Here is a 20,306-nt window from a genome sequence, read left to right on the forward strand (position 1 = left end):
AACAAATAAACAAAAACACAGCAGTAGTTTCAGAAGTTCGAAAGACAGAGCTTTGACACAGTACTTTTCTTACACTTTCGCCTCACTGAAAATAATGATTTTCTTTAATAAAGTGCAATGGGATCCGGCGTGCCCTGAATGCAGTCGGGCATCAGTCTAACCATGCAAAAGGGAAGTTTGTGTTGCATGTTTGTTCATTGCAGATTTCTTGTCATCCATGCACTAATATGACAATATACTTCTGTTGAAGCAATCTCAGAGGATGCATGGTACTGAGACCATAAAACAAAGCTGAAAAAAATACCCCATGTACAAATTGTTGCTGAAGTCCCAACACGTATCTAGTGCTAATCTAGTACGCAGGCCCGTCTGCTGTGCAGACCGACCCGCTTCGTGTTTAGGGCTGTCTGTGCGCGCCGTGCTCCACGCCTACTGACGTCACACCACGGCGCTGGAGGAATTCCCTGGGCCCACCAGTATCCCAGCATCCACCGTGCCGAACTGCAGCAGACTGACAAAGAAAAAGAGAAAAAAACAACAGGGTGGGATTTAAACAACAATATATTTAAAAAAAAAAAATTAACGTGGGTAAGATCGCTCGTTCCTAATTATTATTATTATTATTATTATTATTATTATTATTATTATTATTATTATTATTTTTTTAAGAAAGGGAATCTGTGCAGGGTGTTGCCTTACGAGAATTGGGAATTTGATCCCGGTCTCTCTTGGTTTAAGTAGCATAAAAATACAACAATATATATATATATATATATATAATATATATAGGCAGGGCCATGTCTAATAATAATGATAATAATAATAATAATGATATCATTGAGACATGCATCTAAGGCCGATCCAAGCCGTTATATTCATTATACAGTACGGTACTGGATGTGTGTTTGTTTTCCAGCACAGACAGCTAAATGGGTTCAGTTTAGGGAGCACTTCGTGAAATGAAGTACTGTTCTTGGTTAGCGGTGTGGCTGTTTGCATTCGTGTGCGGTCATTCTCGGTGGAGCATCGCTACTGTAACTGTATATATTGGTTACAAAGTGAACGCACATTAACGGGCACAGTATGAGCCTGCTCCGGGAGGCACACCCCAGTACAGGACAATGACGTTAGGCTTGTGAGAGGGACACCCCCGTTAGTACACCCGCGTTTCGGTCTCCGTGTACTACAGTGGTTATGCTTGGACGACGGCAATGCGGTGTCGCTTAGCTAAGAAGTATTTTAATTTGAACGCAATTTTACATTACATACGAGCCACCATCGGTATCCCAGGAAGACGGTTCTACTAAAATAAACACCTGCACTGATGTATTTGTTTATTTCAACAACCACACAGCTTTGTAGAAATGTCCTGACCCGATATCAACAGGCTGGACACGATAGGTGCGTTTGGGTGGGGGGGTGAGTTGTAAATGACGATGTTGGGAGACCGTTATATCAAATGCAATGAACATGTGCATGTCGGGTCATTGTGAGCTACCTACCTATCAGCAAAGGGGCTTTTTTGTTATTTGTTATGTTTTGAAACGTCTCTGACCGACATTGAGAAATGATATATATATATTTAAAATTCCGTACAGTGCAGGTATTGGGAAACAATATTGTCTGTAAACAGCTGTCTGTAAACAGACTCACGTGACTAGCCACGTGGATCTGAGTGCGAGCGTCAGAGGGGGGGGGGGGGGGAGTTTGTTTTATTATAATAGCCACCGTTACAGCCGTTTCAACCCTGCTAGTGTTTAACGTTTAAAATATACTTCCTTACTTTTATTTGAACTCTAATACTGAAACACACACTCACACACACGTGGTCAGGCTGGGATATGACTGGGGGGGGGAGGGTTTGTGTTGGGAAATCGGTCCCCTCTACCCAATAAAGAAGCCTATCAAAAATCTACATTTATTAGACTGGATTTATTTTTTTAAAATAAAAACGTAAGAAAATGCGATTTTAATTACGATGCTCCCTCCTATCGTGTGTTTTTGTAGTCTGTATGCGATGTAACCGGCCCTTGAAAAGTGTAAATAAAAAGCTAAGGTCAAAGTGAAAGGCTGAGAAGCTGCTTACCCTGAACACAACACAGGGCTGGACTTGCACAACATGGAGATGGTGTGCCCTGTCCACAGGGCTTGCTGTTCAGGTAGGGGGCGTCAGTAACACCTCTGTTCACACAGGGCGCTCACGATGCAGGCGAGTCATTGAGACTGAAGTGAGGAAGAGGAGAAACCTCAGAGTCCAGAGCGACGCGAGCGTGTGGAGCTGCACAGAGAGAGAGAGAGAGAGAGAGCGAGCCCGTGCCAATGCAGCAGCACAGACGGCAGCCTGAGCTGGTGGAAGGAAGTCTTCCCGTCTTCGTGTTCCCCACGGAACTCCTCTTCTACGCTGACGACCAGGCCTCGCACAAGCAGGTGCTCACCCTCTACAACCCCTACGAGTTCGCCTTGAAATTCAAAGGTAGGTGAAGCAGCTGCAGCCCGGTTCACACGCAGGGCTGCCTTTATCATATGCGGAGGGGTCTTCATTTAGCCTGTTCACAGTCATTCCTGGAACTCTTCTCGGCCCCGGAATCCAAGCCTGTGGAATCCTATTTGCCGGCTCTTTTTCAGAGTCAGAGTTTCAACATATTTTTTTCCAGCCTTCGTTTGGTTGCAGGCTAAATCCACACAGCAGTGTTTCTGCCCAGGTGAGCTAGTCAGGTTCATTAAAAAGACGCGACTAGATGAGCATCGGCATTACTGCAGGAACCCGAGCAAACATCCGCAGAACAAGCTGGAACAGCAGAGTCCGGTAGAACCAAGCACCAGCATCCAATTGAAAAGCAGACAAAGTCTCAAAGTGGGTTCGATGATTAGGAGACAGCTAAATCTAGCTCTACTTTTAGCTTTCCTGAAAGAAAACCATTATTGCATCACAGAAGTGACCGGGTCACCGAATTCCATTTTCACATTAGAGGTTCTAAAGAACTTCTGATTGTTCTTGTTGTTTGTTCTTGCCGGTCATGTATTAAAGCACTTTACCGTGTAGCAAATGCATGGCCCTGCTCGGTGCAGGCAGTGCAGCAGAGGGCTGGCCCGGGGGAGGAGGTGCAGGCAGGGGGCTGGCCCGGGGGAGGAGGTGCAGGCAGCCTGTATCCTGGAGCACAGACATGTCCGCTGTGCTACTCGCACTTCCCTCATGGATTTGTATTCTGTGTCCTTTTTCAGTCCTGTGCACAGCTCCCAACAAGTATGCGGTGGTGGATTCCGCTGGCGCTGTGAAGCCACAATGCTGCGTTGACATGTAAGTACAGAGCCCTTTCTTCAGGCATGCCAGTTCAGACACCCGACAGGCTGCAGAAACTCAGTTCTCTCGGTCTGTTTTAGAAGTGAAAAAAAAAAACGTCCAACCAGTCAACAGCCTGTACATTTGTGCTTGCTCGTTGCTGATGTAGTTCCATTGAGAGTTTACAGAGCAGGTTTTTTCTGTATAGCGTATTAGAGTGGGCCTCTCAAGAGAGGGTATTTCATAGCAGTTACACTATATAGCGTCCGTCAGGAAGTGATTCCTACAGACTTACGCGCCTTGTCGCTGAAGATCAGGCGTGGCCAGAGTTGGCTTTTCCACGCCTGGTCTTTGTTCCAGCCCTGTTCTAAATGGTTTAATTTAACCAATGAAATCCAGACCCTGATGTAGTGAATTCTCTCATGTTACCTGTTAAACCTGGAGTGGAATAGCCCTCCAGGACCAGGATTGGACCCCCCTGCTCTAGACACTGTAGCTGCGTGTGGAACGCACGCCCTCTGCTGGTCAGTGACGGTGTTGTTCTCATGCAGTGTGATCCGTCACCGGGACGTGCGCGCCTGTCACTACGGCGTGATAGACAAGTTCCGGCTGCAGGTGTCGGAGCAGAGCCAGCGCAAGGCCCTGGGGCGGAAGGAGGTGATCGCTACTCTGCTGCCCTCCACACAGGAGCCCCGGCAGCACAAACAGCAGCAGCAACAGCAGGAGGAGGAGAAGAGGATCAAAGAGCACCTGGCAGAGAGCGTCTTCTTTGAGCAAGCGTCCTTCCAGCAAGGTAATACCACAGCCAGCCACCAGGGGGCACGCTTAGAGTCACACTTTAAGAACAATCAATTATACAAACCGGATTAAAAAAGAAATAAATAAATAATGTTCTTTAAAAATAAGTGTAAAGCAACAAAGCTACCCTTTATAATTCAAGCATATCATCTGGCCTTTTAATGCTGCACTACCGATTTTCACTCTAGTTCAAACATTCAGTTTGGTGCAGTGAAGCAGCTCAGTCCCCTTTGCTCCTTCACAGTCTCCAGCTCGCTACGTTGGAAAGCTGTGCCTTGATTTATTCACCGACTCCCCTGTTCGGTTCTGTGCGTGTCATCTTTCTCTGTCATTTCATTTCCTTACGCGCAGGTCTATCAGTGCCTTTCAGTGGGTGCTTGTCCAGCATTGCCCTGGTGGCTGTAACCCCAAAGCTGTCCGTTTCCCTCCCTCTCTAGAAAGCAGAGCAGCCTCTGCAGGGCCCAGCCTCCTCACCGTGTTCCTGGGCCTGGTGTGTGTGGCCGCACTCATGCTGCCCACACTGGGTGAACTCGAGTCCAGAGTGCCTGTCTACCTCCATTTAAGTGTTAACAAGAAACTGGTAGCTGCTTATGTATTAGGTGAGTACCAGGCACACCGAGAGCAGAGGAGGGTGATGGAAAAAAACAAAATGACTCACTGCGGGGGCTCCGGAGCTCTCTTTACATCTCCGCTGATCAGTGTTTATACAGAGGGAGGAACACACAAGAGCAGATCAGCGCTGTGGTTAACCCATTATCTACCAAATTCATTTTCCTTTGAAAACAAGATCACAACACAAGCTGTATTAATTGCATTTAGACTTCACTTTCACGATTAACAAAATGAGAGCAAGTTATCATAAGAGTATAGTTAGAGAATTTAAAAAACAGGAAGATGTCAGTTAAAAATCTTCCAAAAAAATTACAAAGCCGCCTGTCCTCCAATGAGAACAATGGCCCTTAATGGGTTCATTCTTTCAGATTGAGGCTATGACTTCTTTAGTAGATTACTAGAAATATTGTCAGGAAAACTCGTTTTGATTGTGTGTATTTATTTCACGCAGGTCTCGTCACAATGGTTGTTCTTCGGACATGAAGTGCCCCGGGTTCTAGTAACCTTGTGAATGGATTTGGGAGGAGCGCACTGCAGACACGCGGAGTGGAAACTGACCGGGGAGTGGGGCGGGGCGGGGAAGTCATTTCATAATAAATCACGTGTTTAAACTGTTACAGCGACACAGAGAAGGGAATGCATCACGCGACGTTCTAGCAGGACGGGCTGAGAGCACAGTGCTTCTCCAAGCAGGGGGCTGTCCGGGGAGAGGGAGGGGGGTCCCGATTCACAGACAACGCTGCAGGGTTTTCTATAGAAAAACTGAAACATTTTATTAAAGTGTCATTCAAATCTAACCCCTTGCCTGCCTCCTTGTTATTTTTTGGTTGCCCCGTTTCCATTAACAGGGCAACACCACCCCACCCTGATAAAGTCCCAGCTTCTTTCTTTAAACACACTTGATCTGCACATCAGTAACCTTCTTATATGCTTGGAGCCTATTAACAGATTCATGGACCACAGCAACAGCTTTAAAACATCGCAGGAGGGGCGATTCCAGGATGTTTCCGAGATCAAATATTGTTGATCTATTTTACTGTCTTTTGGGGACCCAGCACTTTTAGACATCAAACTCCTCTGGATAAGTGGCAGTGGATGAAGCTCGCTCCAGCTCAGGGATTGGCTGAAAGCTGGTTGCCGAGGGAGACAGTGTTCTGTTGTTGTGTCTGATGGTGTGAAGGGAGGTCTGCTCCCTCACTGTGGTACAGAGCGGTCACAAAGCCAGCATTGTTAGGCTGTGCTGGATTAGGGATTGCACCGCTTCCAGCACACTTCATCTACAGGGAGCTGCTCTCCATGAAACCCTCCCCTCTCCCAGGAGTGAAGCATCCATTACACACTGTGCTTTTCAGGAGGATTTTGTCATTGCTGCATTTATTTATTTTAAATACACTTCAACCTGATAAACCAGATATGGTCAATAAAGTTAAAAGGGTATACTTGAGTATGTTAAAAAGCATGCCTGTCTTTAGACTCCTCAAGCAATTGAGGGGAAAAGACAGAAAGGCTATGGATGCTAAAAACAGTACCAAGTGCCGTATTACTCCTTGACTGACCTCCTTATCCCTTTGTGAATTGCTACAGCACAGTAAAGGGTATTAGAAGCGGCTCACCCGGAGCAGAACCGTATTCCCGTCGTGATCCTCGCTCTGCCTCCGCTGCTGGCTGACAGGGCTGCGGGGCCGGAGCAGGCGGGGGGGCCAGGTGCCTGATACCGGGGACGCTGAACTCCAGCACTGCCGAGCGCACGGGAGCGGGCTTCATCTCGGGGGGCAGACTCTTCAGAGCCAGCTGGACCTCGGAGCCCGGGCCGGATCGGGACACAGAGAAGCAGCAGAACCCCTCCCCGCACAGGAGCCTCTCGCTCCGACACGCAGAACAGCCACGGCTCAGCATTGACCTCCCGCAGCAGAGGGGCCATGCAGCCGTGCAGAGCGCGGACACAGCCAGGGTCAGCGAGGAGGCGGAGGGTCACTAAGCAGCCAGGGTCAGCGGGGAGGCGGAGGGTCACTAAGCAGCCAGGGTCAGCGAGGAGGCGGAGGGTCACTAAGCAGCCAGGGTCAGCGGGGAGGCAGAGGGTCACTAAGCAGCCAGGGTCAGCGAGGAGGCGGAGGGTCACTAAGCAGCCAGGGTCAGCGAGGAGGCAGAGGGTCACTAAGCAGCCAGGGTCAGCGAGGAGGCGGAGGGTCACTAAGCAGCCAGGGCTCTCCTCCGCAGACAGGTCACCTGCAACACAAACAATGGAACAGACCCGTCCAGATAGGAAACAACCAGCTGTGCCAAATTTCAAGAGATACATAATTTAAAAAATAAAATAAAATAAAAAAATGTTGTACAGCACGTAAATATATATTAAGTTAAAACAAAAGTTTTAAAAAGCTCAGTATGAAGGATAGAAAAGTGCCTAAAACAGCACATTTATTTATTATTAAAAAAGGGTCAATTTTATAACATATTATAAAAACGCCAACGCAACAGTTAAAGTTCAATACATTTTGAACACAACCATTAACTCACATTTTGCAGCATCTCACTGGCAATAGCCAATTGTGTCAAGGACTATCAATATAGTCATTTAATAAAAACGCCTGCTTTCCAGCATTAACACAAAACAACTGTGCACTGGCAATATTATTATACTTACTCTCCACCTCCTGCTTCGGAATCCTCCTTCTCATAATTCCACACTGCGAGAACCCTCTGTGCCGGTACTTCCTTACGGAAACATATTAGTTTGCAAGGCAAGACACCAGCTTCCATGTGAAAGTGCTTAGGAATGCCGACCAGCCACGTGACACCCAGACAGAACTCTCCATCCGCACCACTGACACTGTAGCCACGCCCCTTCGACAAGAGCCCTGCCCCGTTAAAAGACCACTTGCCATGTTCTTGAAGTGTCAATTCCTGAAGTTTCAAATTATCCGGATTGAATAAAAGGCAGATGTTAATACCAGCAAGTTTTGTTGTTTTTTTTCTCTGGCACCAAAGCAGCCGATTCTGCTTCTGCCAGTAGCTGCACAAAACTAATTCTTCATATAACCCACCTATCCCTGACTGGCATCTGGCTTCTTACCAGCAATAGGAAACTCCAGCAAGTCTGCTGCCAGAAGATATCCCACAGGTAGTAACCACTTCATCTTAATAAACCCACTCACTGACATCAAGGGATGACGTCATCACACACACACACACACACACACACCAACGTGAATCGGAGACAGAGAGACGAGGCAAACAAGCAGCTGTACAGAGAATCGTTTATTTACTTCCTAGACAGAAGAAAATCGCTTTAAGTTTTGCAATGCGTAAATACATAAAGCATGTAACACAGGGATTACAGCAACACAGGGGGCAGGACAATTCCCAATCTCACTGGAAGCCAGTTTAACTGACTAACAGGGACTTCAAATTGAAGTAACGTGTTGCCACTGTGAGAAGCTCACTTTAACACAATACTGCTAATTGCAATTGTGATCAAGGCCGTGTTGAAATCGAAAGGGAATCGATTTTAAAAGGGAACTGGGAATTGACCACAACCCTGGTGGGGTTATTGTACAGAAATCATGCTGCCTTCTGGGACTTTACAATATGCACATTCCCTTTAAGAGAGAGCGAAGAAAATACAATCCCACAGATACGCGTGGAAAACACGGAAACAACAGAGGACCCCACAGGTACACGTGGAATACACGGAAACAGAGGATCAAACCTGTACAAGGTGCTTCTTGTATTAACAAATAAAGAACAATCAAACAGAAGGGTTACCAGAAACACACATTGTATACACACACAATTTCATAAACCTTAAAGAAATCATTTTTATTAAACCTCCTCATCAATCTTTGCTGGTTTCTTTAAATCTACAATCTTGATGAGATTACATATCTCTCTCTATCTCGATCAAGCCGGTGAAAGCAGCCCATTCTTGGTTTTAGAACATATTTACACACCATGCTTACAACCAATTGCACCAAAGCAACATGTAGACTGTTTCACGGAAATTTAAATTTTGAACTTTTTTTTTTTTGTAAACTTAGCAAATAAATCTACCTAAATGAAATATATATATTACATATTTATAAAATAAATTTAAAATAAAAATACTACAACCAACCACTTAACACTGACTTTGCACACAATTACATAGTGTATAATTATAATTATATATATATATATATATATATATATATATATATATATATATATATATATACACACACACACATAGAAAATGGCACAGAATATTTGATTTATAAAACCATTGTAGAAGTGGTGATCATTTTTTTGAACCCCCTGCCACCCCAAAGAAAGTATTGCAGGTTTGCTGGTTTTTGTTTACATTTAAAAATCTCCCCATGAATGTTCAGCCTGTCTGTCGGTCATCCATCTGCCGAATCACAGAGCGCAGATCACTACAAGCACAAAAGACGAGAAGTGTGGTCTGGACTGAGCTTCACAGAGCTTTTAATACAACCCCATGGAGACTGCAGAACATGGACGCCGACTTTTCATTAAACTCCAAGTACAATTCTGAACAGGAATAATGTTCTCATGCTGCAAACGAGAGAGAGCAATTCACTGGAGCAAAAATCACTTCATAACGAGTTCATCTCTCTGGCACCGTAGCCTATAGACTCTCATATTAGAAACTTGGTGCGATACTGTAGAACGCTTCTTAATAACAGTCCGATCCTGGCTGAAGAGAACACACAAGTATAATTAGCCAGGCTTCGAGCAGTCAGATGGAAAAGGCACTGGATGTAGTGTCAGGATATCTGTGATAATATGCTTGCAGAGGGGATCGCACACACCATGGTGCTGAACAGCGAAGTCACTGTGGAATCTGAACACTTGGGCAAGACTTTACACAGGCTGGGAAACTCCTTGAACACACTGCATGTGATCAGAGCAGATTCAGCAGGTGCTGGGACCGGAGCATTCCTGCAATCCCAGTTTTTAATATACACCTGCAACACAAACGATGTCACACAGCCCGACTGGTGGATCTCCAAACCATTCACATTACAGCTGCTCTTCAACAAACACATTCTGCCAGCACTGTGAAATAAAAAGCATCCTGCAGGCTTGAACCAGTAACTGCAGTGCTCAACTCCACTCCTAAACACACGCACGTCTTTACTCTGCCCACTGCAACACCAACCAGGTTTAAAGAGACGCCATGCCCCTGTCCTTGATCAAGCCCTTCAAGCAGCTTCAAGACTGCTTGGGTATCAAGACAGTCCCCATGAGATTGTTCTAAAGTGCAGAGTGGAAGTAGCAGCTCATGAAGAATGACCCTCCCCCCTTTAAAAGGTATCCTCTTTATAACCGTTATCAAATATATTAAACTATTATTCTTCCATTAGAATAAGAATCAGCCTACTGTAATCTATTCATTCAATGAAACTCCCGTTCGAATGGGTCTTCCAATACTGCAGCTGGGGTTACAGTTCACTTGTACTGGTTAAAAAAAACACAAGGGGTGCAGATCTGCAGAAACGGGGTACAGTCTGTACGCCTCGTTTTAGCTGTGTGAGAAACCCTCATCTAGTGTCCAATCCCTGTATAAGCATATTACCCAAGATTGTGTTTCAGATTGCAAGCAGCAATGATGAATTATACATTTAGCAATTTGAGCTACTCCAGGTTTTACTGGGAGTTAATCCCACCCTAACGAGTTCTCTCTGGCTCGACTAACTTAACATGAAAACCTGGAGTGGCCCAAACTGCTATTCAACTTCAGCAATATTTACATCCCAGCAGCACTAAACATTTAAACAAAAAGAAAGGGGTTCATTTACTATCATTTCCAGTTTAAACTTGTCAGTTATCAAGCAGCTCAGAGCTAGCAATGTTACAAGATCAGTCTTTTTCTATTAGAGGAGGAAAAACAACCCAATTCTTTTGCCACTTTTCCCGTGAGCACACCCTCTTACCCTTCTGAAAATTAAACAGATGCCATTGTTAAGAAATCGGCCCCAGCTGCTTTGAGCCTGCAGGGCATGCAGATTCACCAGCACCCCCTGTCCATCGATCTCTTCATCTAACACTGAACTGCAAGTTAGTGCACCTCACTCACACCAAACAAAAAAAAAAATTGTTCTGAAATTGGCTAAATTGTTCTCCATTAATGTTAAACCATCCTTAAAAGTAAAGGAACAAAAACTCAGACAAGTAACTAAGCCCAGCAGCTGCTGTGCCTGGGTGCTTGGTTCAGCGGAAGGTCACTTGGGAGACAGGTTGTGCACAGGGCTGAATGAAGAGCAGGGGCACTGTGACGAGGAGGAGGAGGAGGAGGAGGAGGAGGAGGAGGAGGAGGCAGGGGAGTCCGAGGAGGAGCCCAGTCTGCGCAGACTGCCATCCAGGAGCCGCGACGAGAGACTGCAGAGAGAGGCAGAGATCAGTGCTGGGAACTCATTCAAACCACTTGTGTGGTCCTACATCTGAAGGGGCCGGGACCCCGATGCACTGTTACAGTCGTCTTCGTCAGCCTTCTTAATGAAGTAGTTTGTGATGAAGCTCCTAATGCAATCAAGAGAACTGCGGACTTAAGACTGAATCAGACAGCTGTGCGGGAGAGGAGAGTCATGTGACGTTGCTTATCTATTACACTAGTTCCTGCTCCACTACACCACTGCTGTCTATAGAAAACAGTACAGAACAGTGTTCCAGCTCCACTGCTGTCTATAGAATACAGTACAGAAGAATTCCAGCTCCACTACACCACTGTTTAAAACACCACGTTACATTTAGCATGCTCAAAACAGCCCCCCCCCCCAATATGTGACTAATAAATCTCTTAATAAAAGCTGGACCGGGTGAACCTGCTATGCAACAGGAGTCTTATTCCCATCCCTGTGTATGGTCATGCATGTTGGAGTATTATACTACCACTCAGCCTGTGCTCGGAGACTGGTGGCCCTGTTAACTCCATGTGGTTTAGTCTAGCATGTCAGTGATCTGTCCGGACTCCCTATGGAGAGACAGGGAGCCGGAACCAGTGCAGCCCGCGAGCCCCCAGGCAGAGGTCCGGTCCAACTCCGAGCTGCTACATGCAATGGAAGAGACCCTGTCACACAAAGGGTTAATGATACCCTTGAGTACTGGCACAGTATGTACATCTAAATATCAAAAGGAGGTGTAAATACACCTGCTCAGACAGTTGGGCTACGGGATGAATTGCATTGTGCTTTGACTTCATCTAACACACAGCACGGACTCTGGACTGGCTGCATTCTCCCCGGGGAGCATCCTCCCGAGCCTCACCAGGAGCCGAGGTCGGGCAGGTGCGACATGTCGGGAGTCAGCATGGTGCTCGTCCCCTGGAACAGTCTCTTTGGCTGGCTCTCCGTTTCCATTTCACCTGCAAAACACACACGAAAGATGAGGTTTTTGGTTAGGGAAGCAAACACACAAAATAGAACATGCAGGTGTTTGAGGGGCTACTGGTTAATAAAACACGCTTATTTTATATATATTTACTATTTATATACATCTCACTTTTTTAATGTGATCACTCCCCTGCTAGGGTCACTGTTTCTAACCAAGAAAAGTATTTGAATCCAAATCCCAGGGATTAGAGGCGGAAGTATATTTAATCATGATGATGGTATTTATACCTTTTCTTTTGAGAGGTCCAAGGGCACTCGGCCGGATACAGTTAATGGGACTTTGACTCCTTCGTCTGCAACATAAATAAACACAATCACGGATTGAAACGCTTGCTTGTCTCCTGCCCTGTGGTTCTGAAGGGGCTGCGTGCAGGTGCTGCTCTGTGGTTCTGAAGGGGCTGCTCTGTGGTTCTGAAGGGGCTGCTCTGTGGTTCTGAAGGGGCTGCTCTGTGGTTCTGAAGGGGCTGCTCTGTGGTTCTGAAGGGGCTGCATGCAGGTATTGCTCTGTGGTTCTGAAGGGGCTGCATGCAGGTATTGCTCTGTAGTTCTGAAGGGGCTGCATGCAGGTATTGCCCTGTGGTTCTGAAGGGGCTGCATGCAGGTATTGCTCTGTAGTTCTGAAGGGGCTGCATGCAGGTATTGCTCTGTGGTTCTGAAGGGGCTGCATGCAGGTATTGCTCTGTGGTTCTGAAGGGGCTGCATGCAGGTATTGCTCTGTGGTTCTGAAGGGGCTGCATGCAGGTATTGCTCTGTGGTTCTGAAGGGGCTGCATGCAGGTATTGCTCTGTGGTTCTGAAGGGGCTGCGTGCAGGTGCTGCTCTGTGGTTCTGAAGGGGCTGCTCTGTGGTTCTGAAGGGGCTGCGTGCAGGGGCTGCTCTGTGGTTCTGCAGGGGCTGCTCTGTGGTTCTGCAGGGGCTGCTCTGTGGTTCTGCAGGGGCTGCATGCAGGTATTGCTCTGTGGTTGTTTTTTTTGGATGGTTTGACTCACGTTGCAAAGCGCCTGGTGGGACTGGGGACAGGGCTGGGAGGAAGCCCATTACTGCTCACGAAGATCTGCAGAGACGGCGAGAAACATTGCTGAAACAAAACAAACACACACATTTTACAGGGTGGTAACAAGGCTCACACGCTGAACTGAATTAAGTGTCGATACCAGCATTAACACAACACTAAACATTCCCTGGAAGACTGCGCCAATTAGTAAAGAGTTTGCATTGAAGGAAACTAAATGAAATAAATCTTTCCAGAAATGACTCGAAAGCTGCCTCACTATTAAGGCCACATTCTGCTGGTCCCTTGACTTGCCTCAATAGTAGACTGATAAAAAGCGTTTCTGTTTTTGAAGGCTGAACTCCTACAAAACAAAGATGTAATTGCAACAGCAGTACCAGAACTGGCATGTGAACCTGGATAAGGGCGTCTGCTAAGAAATAAATAATAAAAGTAGGGTTAATGCCAGGGGGCACTGGTAACGCCCCAGCACTCCCAGTACCTGCTACAGCATGAGAAGATGCAAACTACAGCCAAGTCTCTTACCTTCCCAATCCCTCTGGTGGGAGACGGAGCTGGGGACACAGGAACAAAATCTATCCGCTTCGGAGACACCGACTTGTCCAAGTCATTATCGCTCTGAGACAAAACAAGAGAAGCTCTCAGAAATAACCAGCGACAGCACTAGTCATGGCAGAGACTTAATACCACATCTGAGCTGGTTACCTGTGCATGTGGTGTCTAATCAAGCTCGTAATAAAACCTGGACTGGGTGAACCTGCTATGCAACAGGAGTCTTACTCCCATCCCTGTGTATGGTCATGCATGTTGGAGTATTATACTACCACTCAGCCTGTGCTGGGAGACTGGTGGCCCTGTTAACTCCATGTGGTTTAGTCTAGCATGTCAGTGATCTGTCCGGACTCCCTATGGAGAGACAGGGAGCCGGAACCAGTGCAGCCCGCGAGCCCCCAGGCAGAGGCCCGGTCCAACTCCGAGCTGCCACATGCATAACAATTCTCATATACCATGAAGTAGCTATCAATTGTATTAAACTGCAGCGTCATCACAAACGCTCTCATGCTGCAAAACCAGGATGTTTCAATGAGAGAATTGGAAAGAACAAACTGAAGGGCAAGTACAGAGCTGTATAAACAACAAAACCCGACAGCAACAGCACTGCCAGGTATAATGCATTTCTGACAGACGAGTCTGTCACTTCCATGCCTCTGAACACTGCATTATTACAGCTCTGTAGCTGTGCCACTGAATAAAGGGCACCTTTCACTTACCAGGCTAAGACTCTCCTCCCAGGACTGGCTCATCTGCATGGCTGCCTGCACCTCCCTTAAAAAGGGAAAAACAGAGGTGTGAGCACACAGGCAACAGGCATTAGAATCCCTCCCTAACACACACACACACACACACACACACACACACACACACAGATCAACGGGTGCAAAAACGTACATGTGTTTCATTGCAAGTGAAAGATATAGCCATCCTGATAGAATATTACTGCATGCACAACAAACACACACACACACACACACACACACACACACACACACTATTGTAATAAAAGCACAAAGCAAGAAGACTGACCACAGACCAAACCAGTGCTCTTAAAGCACAGTGCTTGAACTGGTGTGCTCTGGCCAGGTTCCTCACACTCACCTCTCCCGTGCAGTCTCCCGGTTCATCACGTCGACACCTTCCTCCTGAAGGACACAGTGAAACTCAGCCTCTGTATGCACAGCGCCATTAAACTACACCTCATCTACCGTCTTGCAGAGTTTGCACAGATTTAGTTTGTTATTGTCACCACTACCACCTCCCCTCTGTATACACATTTCATAAGCCTAGGCTCACAACACAGCTGACATGGGATCAGTGGCAGTACTTACAGCGAGCGTTTCACTGCATACCTGATAACACAGTGCTTTAACACGATTGAAAATGCATAGATAAAAAGAGATTAACATCCAAAACTAGCTGGTAGAATTGGAGATCTGTACCTGTTTGATCTGATGGAGCCGGCTGCTGGGAACACGAATAGGCGAAGAGGGAGGGATCTGAAAAGGCAGAGACACGCGTCAGCGTACAGGACAGCGCACACCACTGCTCCGAGACACGCGTCAGCGTACAGGACAGCACACACCGCTGCTCCGAGACACGCGTCAGCGTACAGGACAGCGCACACCGCTGCTCCGAGACACGCGTCGGCGTCCAGGACAGCGCACACCGCTGCTCAGACACGCGTCGGCGTCCAGGACAGCGCACACCGCTGCTCAGACACGCGTCGGCGTACAGGACAGCGCACACCGCTGCTCCGAGACACGCGTCGGCGTCCAGGACAGCGCACACCGCTGCTCAGAGACACGCGTCGGCGTCCAGGACAGCGCACACCGCTGCTCAGAGACACGCGTCGGCGTACAGGACAGCGCACACCGCTGCTCAGAGACACGCGTCGGCGTCCAGGACAGCGCACACCGCTGCTCAGAGACACGCGTCGGCGTCCAGGACAGCGCACACCGCTGCTCAGAGACACGCGTCAGCGTACAGGACAGCGCACACCGCTGCTCCGAGACACGCGTCGGCGTCCAGGACAGCGCACACCGCTGCTCAGAGACACGCGTCGGCGTCCAGGACAGCGCACACCGCTGCTCAGAGACACGCGTCGGCGTCCAGGACAGCGCACACCGCTGCTCAGAGACACGCGTCAGCGTACAGGACAGCGCACACCGCTGCTCCGAGATACGCGTCAGCGTACAGGACAGCGCACTCCGCTGCTCCGAGACACGCGTCGGCGTCCAGGACAGCGCACACCGCTGCTCCGAGACACGCGTCGGCGTCCAGGACAGCGCACGCCGCTGCTCCGAGATACGCGTCAGCGTACAGGACAGCGCACACCGCTGCTCCGAGACACGCGTCGGCGTACAGGACAGCGCACGCCGCTGCTCCGAGACACGCGTCGGCGTCCAGGACAGCGCACACCGCTGCTCCGAGACACACGTCGGCGTCCAGGACAGTGCAGGCTTTTCAGAACAACTCTGTGCATTCTGAAGCTATTTCTGACATCACCAACAGGACTGTGGAAAAGCATCACGTTTTATTCTAATATTGTATCTTGATATAATCTCAGTGTTAGAGAGCCCGTCACTGCTGAGAGAGAGGCAGGCTTACCAGACTGTGGCTGTACATCTCAGTGTAAGAGAGCCCGTCACTGCTGAGAGAGAGGCAGGCTTACCAGACTGTGGCTGTACATCTCAGTGTAAGAGAGCCCGTCACTGCTGAGAGAGAGGCAGGCTTACCAGACTGTGGCTGTACATCTCAGTGTTAGAGAGCCCGTCACTGCTGAGAGAGAGGCAGGCTTACCAGACTGTGGCTGTACATCTCAGTGTTAGAGAGCCCGTCACTGCTGAGAGAGAGGCAGGCTTACCAGACTGTGGCTGTACATCTCAGTGTAAGAGAGCCCGTCACTGCTGAGAGAGAGGCAGGCTTACCAGACTGTGGCGGGTCACAACTGTTGTGCTGTTTCTCCGACTGCGCAGAGTTTCTCCCTCGAACACTGGAGTGTTATCACTAAAACAGAGGAGAAAAAAAAGAAAACGTTTAGTGAAATGAACCATGTACAGCACAGGCTTATCAACACACATTACTATCCAACTGCCCGAACCCCTTACTGGTCAAGATAATTGGATAAGCTTTGATTACCTCAGGGATGGAAATAAGACTTCTGTTGTATAGCAGGTTCATCCATTGCTGGTTTTACTATGTTTAATAAGCCACTGAGCTGGTTACCTGTGCACGCTGTGACTAATCAAGCTCGCAATAAAACCTGGACCGGGTGAACCTGCTATGCAACAGGAGTCTTATTCCCATCCCCGTGTATGGTCATGCATGTTGGAGTATTATACTACCACTCAGCCTGTGCTGGGAGACTGGTGGCCCTGTTAACTCCATGTGGTTTAGTCTAGCATGTCAGTGATCTGTCCGGACTCCCTATGGAGAGACAGGGAGCCGGAACCAGTGCAGCCCGCGAGCCCCCAGGCAGAGGCCCGGTCCAACTCCGAGCTGCCACATGCAGGGGTATTAATAGCGCTGTAACTACAAGAGCAGCATGCCTGCCATTTAATACCCTACAGGAAAGCAGCATTAGGTATTTTAAATTTAAGAAAGCAATTACATTGTTTGGCCACCAGTGGCACAACATGCTATGCAAAAGTCTCAGTGAAAGAAGAATAAGGGACACTAAATATTGATCCTATTAGGGTTCAAACTCCTAGCAAAACAAAGTTAACATTCGGAGAGTTTAAATGCCACTTACAAAATGGGGTGTAACTAATTATTCTAGTAACCTGACTTAACCCCCATCAACGGACACCGATTAAAACCACGGTGAACGCTCCCAAAAAGCGATTTAGCATTGTTAAAATAATCAAACAACAAATCATTCTGTAATTAAATAACAAAACTACACATTAATAAATACCTGCACTTCGCTGAAAACCAAGCACTCCAGAGAAGCGGAGTCTCTTACCTTAGCCCGTTTATCATGGGGGCACTGCTGGACCGTCTCAGGTTCCCGTCCGACATGGATACGGGGATACTCAGGTCCAGTTCCATCTTCTCTTGAGTCATGATCACAGGAATACCGCACGTACAATTTACAAGTATATTACAAGTACTGGCGGGGCTGCTTCAGCGCACCATTTAAAAACTATAGCGCGTAAACAGTGACTATATAAACTGTGCTGGTGCGATGAAGAGGGAGGCGACCTAGCTCACATTCACACTATGACTAATACACACAAATACGGCTCCATGGTTTGGTTTTTCTTTAGAGCAAACGGGTTTAGCAGCAAGTCTTTGTTCTATTTACTTATTTGAACAAAAAAAACGTATTTGTTTTTTTAAACGACACCCGGCGCTTGTTTTACAGGAGGCGAGCCTCATGCAAACTCAACGTTTCTCACACCAGACCCAACAAATTAAAACTAACAACTCAAGGCAAAATATAATAAATACAGTACACTAAAAAAATATATATATTCACCTGGCTCGCTTAAACTGTGACAATAAAATGCAAACACATACAAATCTAAAGCATCTCGCTTCTTTGCTCAGGCCGAGAACCAGCCACAAAAAAAAAAAAAAAAAAAAAAAAAACAGGGGCTCAAGTTATGCAGCAACCGGTGCATGCAGCCCCCTTGCAGAAGGGGTTAGAGAAACGCTTCCCGCTCCGAGGGTGTTGCAGAGATCCCCAGCTCCTGCCTCCAGCCGCTCCTCTGGATCGATGGATTCTGTTAGTTATTTAGTTGCGCTCGAGATGAAGCAGCTCTGTTTATCCCTCTGCCTCGCGCTGCCGCAACACTCCTTCCTCTACCGAACCTCCCGCCCCTTTTCCTACCCGATCGGGTGATTGACAGCTGTAACGGCCAATGAGTGCGTCTCAACCAGCCGGCCTGGAGGCACGCGGAGCACTTTTTGTAGCCAACCAGACAACCAATGGACGGCATTTCCTGGAGCAGAGCCCCGCCCCCGCCTCGGCGTTTGAAAGCGCGCCTGCGCAACAAGCACGAATTTTAACGATTTATCTATTTATTTTGAAATAGAATATTTTGCTATCAGTTCTCAAAACGTGTTGCCTGGTATTTTGCTCAGACTTCGGTTCCGATATATATGTTTTAAAAAAAATAGGATTAGGATTTGAGGATTCTTGTAATTTCAATTAATGTTTTTGGTTTTTTTCAGTATCAGTACGTAAATAACGTTTATTTTTTATGAATACCTATTACTGACGGTTTGTAAGAAAGAGGACGATAAGGGGAAATACTTCTTCAGAACACAAGAGGGCGCTCTCTCAGCGGCATTGCGGTACTGCATTGTCTGCAGTATTACTGCAGTAACACAGTGCATCCTAGAGATGGCGCCAGAAGCACAGCACTATTTCTGGAGTTTAGATAACTATCGACGATGCAAGAAACGAGAAAGGCAAGAACTATTGAATAAGCAGAACTTTTCCACAGACAGACAAAAAGGTGACGCTGAAGACACGGCACACCGTTATAAGAGTATGATCTATCTGTTAACGTGGACTGAAGGAGAAGCATTGGCAGGAGCTTCTAAGCAATTCCCAAACACGGTCTTTAAAACCAGAGAAGGAGAGATGATCAGATTCCATCTTCATACTGTGATGGAAACAGTTCCACGTCTCCCCGGGAGTTGATATGAAAAGATCATTCTCCCGGACGAGTTAGAACTCTTGAAGCAGCCAATCGAACAGAATCGTGAGCGTGTACACGACACAGCCAGTGCTTGTGCTTTCTACCAGAGACAGGGACAGGGAAGTACCAAGCATTTAAAAACCTTAAACACAAATCAATAGCCATGGGAAAGCCTTTGTTTGCTCAGTGAGAGCCTGCCTCGTTTTCTGTACAATCATGTGTCAAAGGGGAACAGTGTGGCCAGCATTGCTGCATCCTCCACACTCCTGCACCCATGCCAGGGGATGAAGTAGATGCATGTGACCACAGTGACACAGACAGTACTGTACCCAGAGGACACAGCTACTCACTGCCTGGGGCTCCTCCATCAAAGTGCGACTGGAAAACTTCTCTACTGTTATAATAAAATCTTTAGAAATACCAGCCTGTGTTTCAGCTTGTTCAGAATGCTGCTGCTGAACAGTCTAGAACAGTAGAATGCTGCTGCTGAACAGTCTAGAACAGAAGAATGCTGCTGCTGCTGAACAGTCTAGAACAGTAGAATGCTGCTGCTGCTGAACAGTCTAGAACAGTAGCATGCTGCTGCTGAACAGTCTAGAACAGAAGAATGCTGCTGCTGCTGAACAGTGTTGAACAGTAGAATGCTGCTGCTGCTGAACAGTCTAGAACAGTAGAATGCTGCTGCTGAACAGTGTAGAACAGAAGAATGCTGCTGCTGCTGAACAGTCTAGAACAGTAGAATGCTGCTGCTGCTGAACAGTCTAGAACAGTAGCATGCTGCTGCTGAACAGTCTAGAACAGAAGAATGCTGCTGCTGCTGAACAGTGTTGAACAGTAGAATGCTGCTGCTGCTGAACAGTCTAGAACAGTAGCATGCTGCTGCTGAACAGTCTAGAACAGAAGAATGCTGCTGCTGCTGAACAGTGTTGAACAGTAGAATGCTGCTGCTGCTGAACAGTCTAGAACAGTAGAATGCTGCTGCTGAACAGTGTAGAACAGAAGAAT

At 47.3% G+C, this 20,306-nt stretch overlaps 2 protein-coding genes and 3 non-coding genes across 7 annotated transcripts; 1 reads left to right on the top strand and 4 right to left on the bottom strand.

Annotated features, from left to right (window-relative positions):
• The first annotated feature begins 418 nt into the window (after nucleotides 1-418).
• Nucleotides 419-5,480, top strand: LOC117412106 (motile sperm domain-containing protein 1). Of its 2 annotated transcripts, none has more exons than XM_034020105.3 (6): nucleotides 419-588; nucleotides 2,194-2,473; nucleotides 3,223-3,298; nucleotides 3,832-4,073; nucleotides 4,516-4,677; nucleotides 5,142-5,480. In XM_034020105.3, exons 2-6 carry the CDS (start codon nucleotides 2,320-2,322, stop codon nucleotides 5,171-5,173), a joined length of 666 nt encoding a protein of 221 aa, XP_033875996.1. In that variant the 5' UTR covers nucleotides 419-588; nucleotides 2,194-2,319; the 3' UTR covers nucleotides 5,174-5,480. The 2 variants fall into 2 exon arrangements, with proteins under 2 accessions (XP_033875996.1, XP_033875997.1); XM_034020106.3 differs by having other exon boundaries at nucleotides 419-542.
• Nucleotides 5,481-7,929: 2,449 nt separating this feature from the next.
• On the bottom strand, nucleotides 7,930-18,555 carry LOC117411766 (P2R1A-PPP2R2A-interacting phosphatase regulator 1-like). 2 transcript variants are annotated; one of them, XM_058989435.1, is made up of 10 exons: nucleotides 17,615-18,555; nucleotides 16,578-16,656; nucleotides 15,090-15,146; nucleotides 14,749-14,792; nucleotides 14,364-14,418; nucleotides 13,618-13,710; nucleotides 13,070-13,158; nucleotides 12,310-12,374; nucleotides 11,957-12,053; nucleotides 7,930-11,071 (listed from the first exon to the last, which is right to left on the bottom strand). In XM_058989435.1, exons 1-10 carry the CDS (start codon nucleotides 17,713-17,715, stop codon nucleotides 10,915-10,917), a joined length of 837 nt encoding a protein of 278 aa, XP_058845418.1. In that variant the 5' UTR covers nucleotides 17,716-18,555; the 3' UTR covers nucleotides 7,930-10,914. The 2 variants fall into 2 exon arrangements, with proteins under 2 accessions (XP_058845418.1, XP_058845419.1); XM_058989436.1 differs by lacking the exons at nucleotides 16,578-16,656; nucleotides 17,615-18,555 and adding an exon at nucleotides 16,258-16,290.
• LOC117412704 (small nucleolar RNA U109) lies at nucleotides 11,560-11,703 on the bottom strand. The gene has a single exon (XR_004545963.1). It is a non-coding gene; the product is annotated as a small nucleolar RNA U109 (small nucleolar RNA).
• On the bottom strand, nucleotides 13,895-14,038 carry LOC117412701 (small nucleolar RNA U109). Its single transcript, XR_004545961.1, has one exon. It is a non-coding gene; the product is annotated as a small nucleolar RNA U109 (small nucleolar RNA).
• LOC117412702 (small nucleolar RNA U109) lies at nucleotides 16,973-17,116 on the bottom strand. Its single transcript, XR_004545962.2, has one exon. It is a non-coding gene; the product is annotated as a small nucleolar RNA U109 (small nucleolar RNA).
• Nucleotides 18,556-20,306: the final 1,751 nt, after the last annotated feature.

The sequence above is a fragment of the Acipenser ruthenus genome, chromosome 16 (assembly GCF_902713425.1).
Source record: "Acipenser ruthenus chromosome 16, fAciRut3.2 maternal haplotype, whole genome shotgun sequence".
NCBI lineage: Eukaryota > Metazoa > Chordata > Actinopteri > Acipenseriformes > Acipenseridae > Acipenser > Acipenser ruthenus.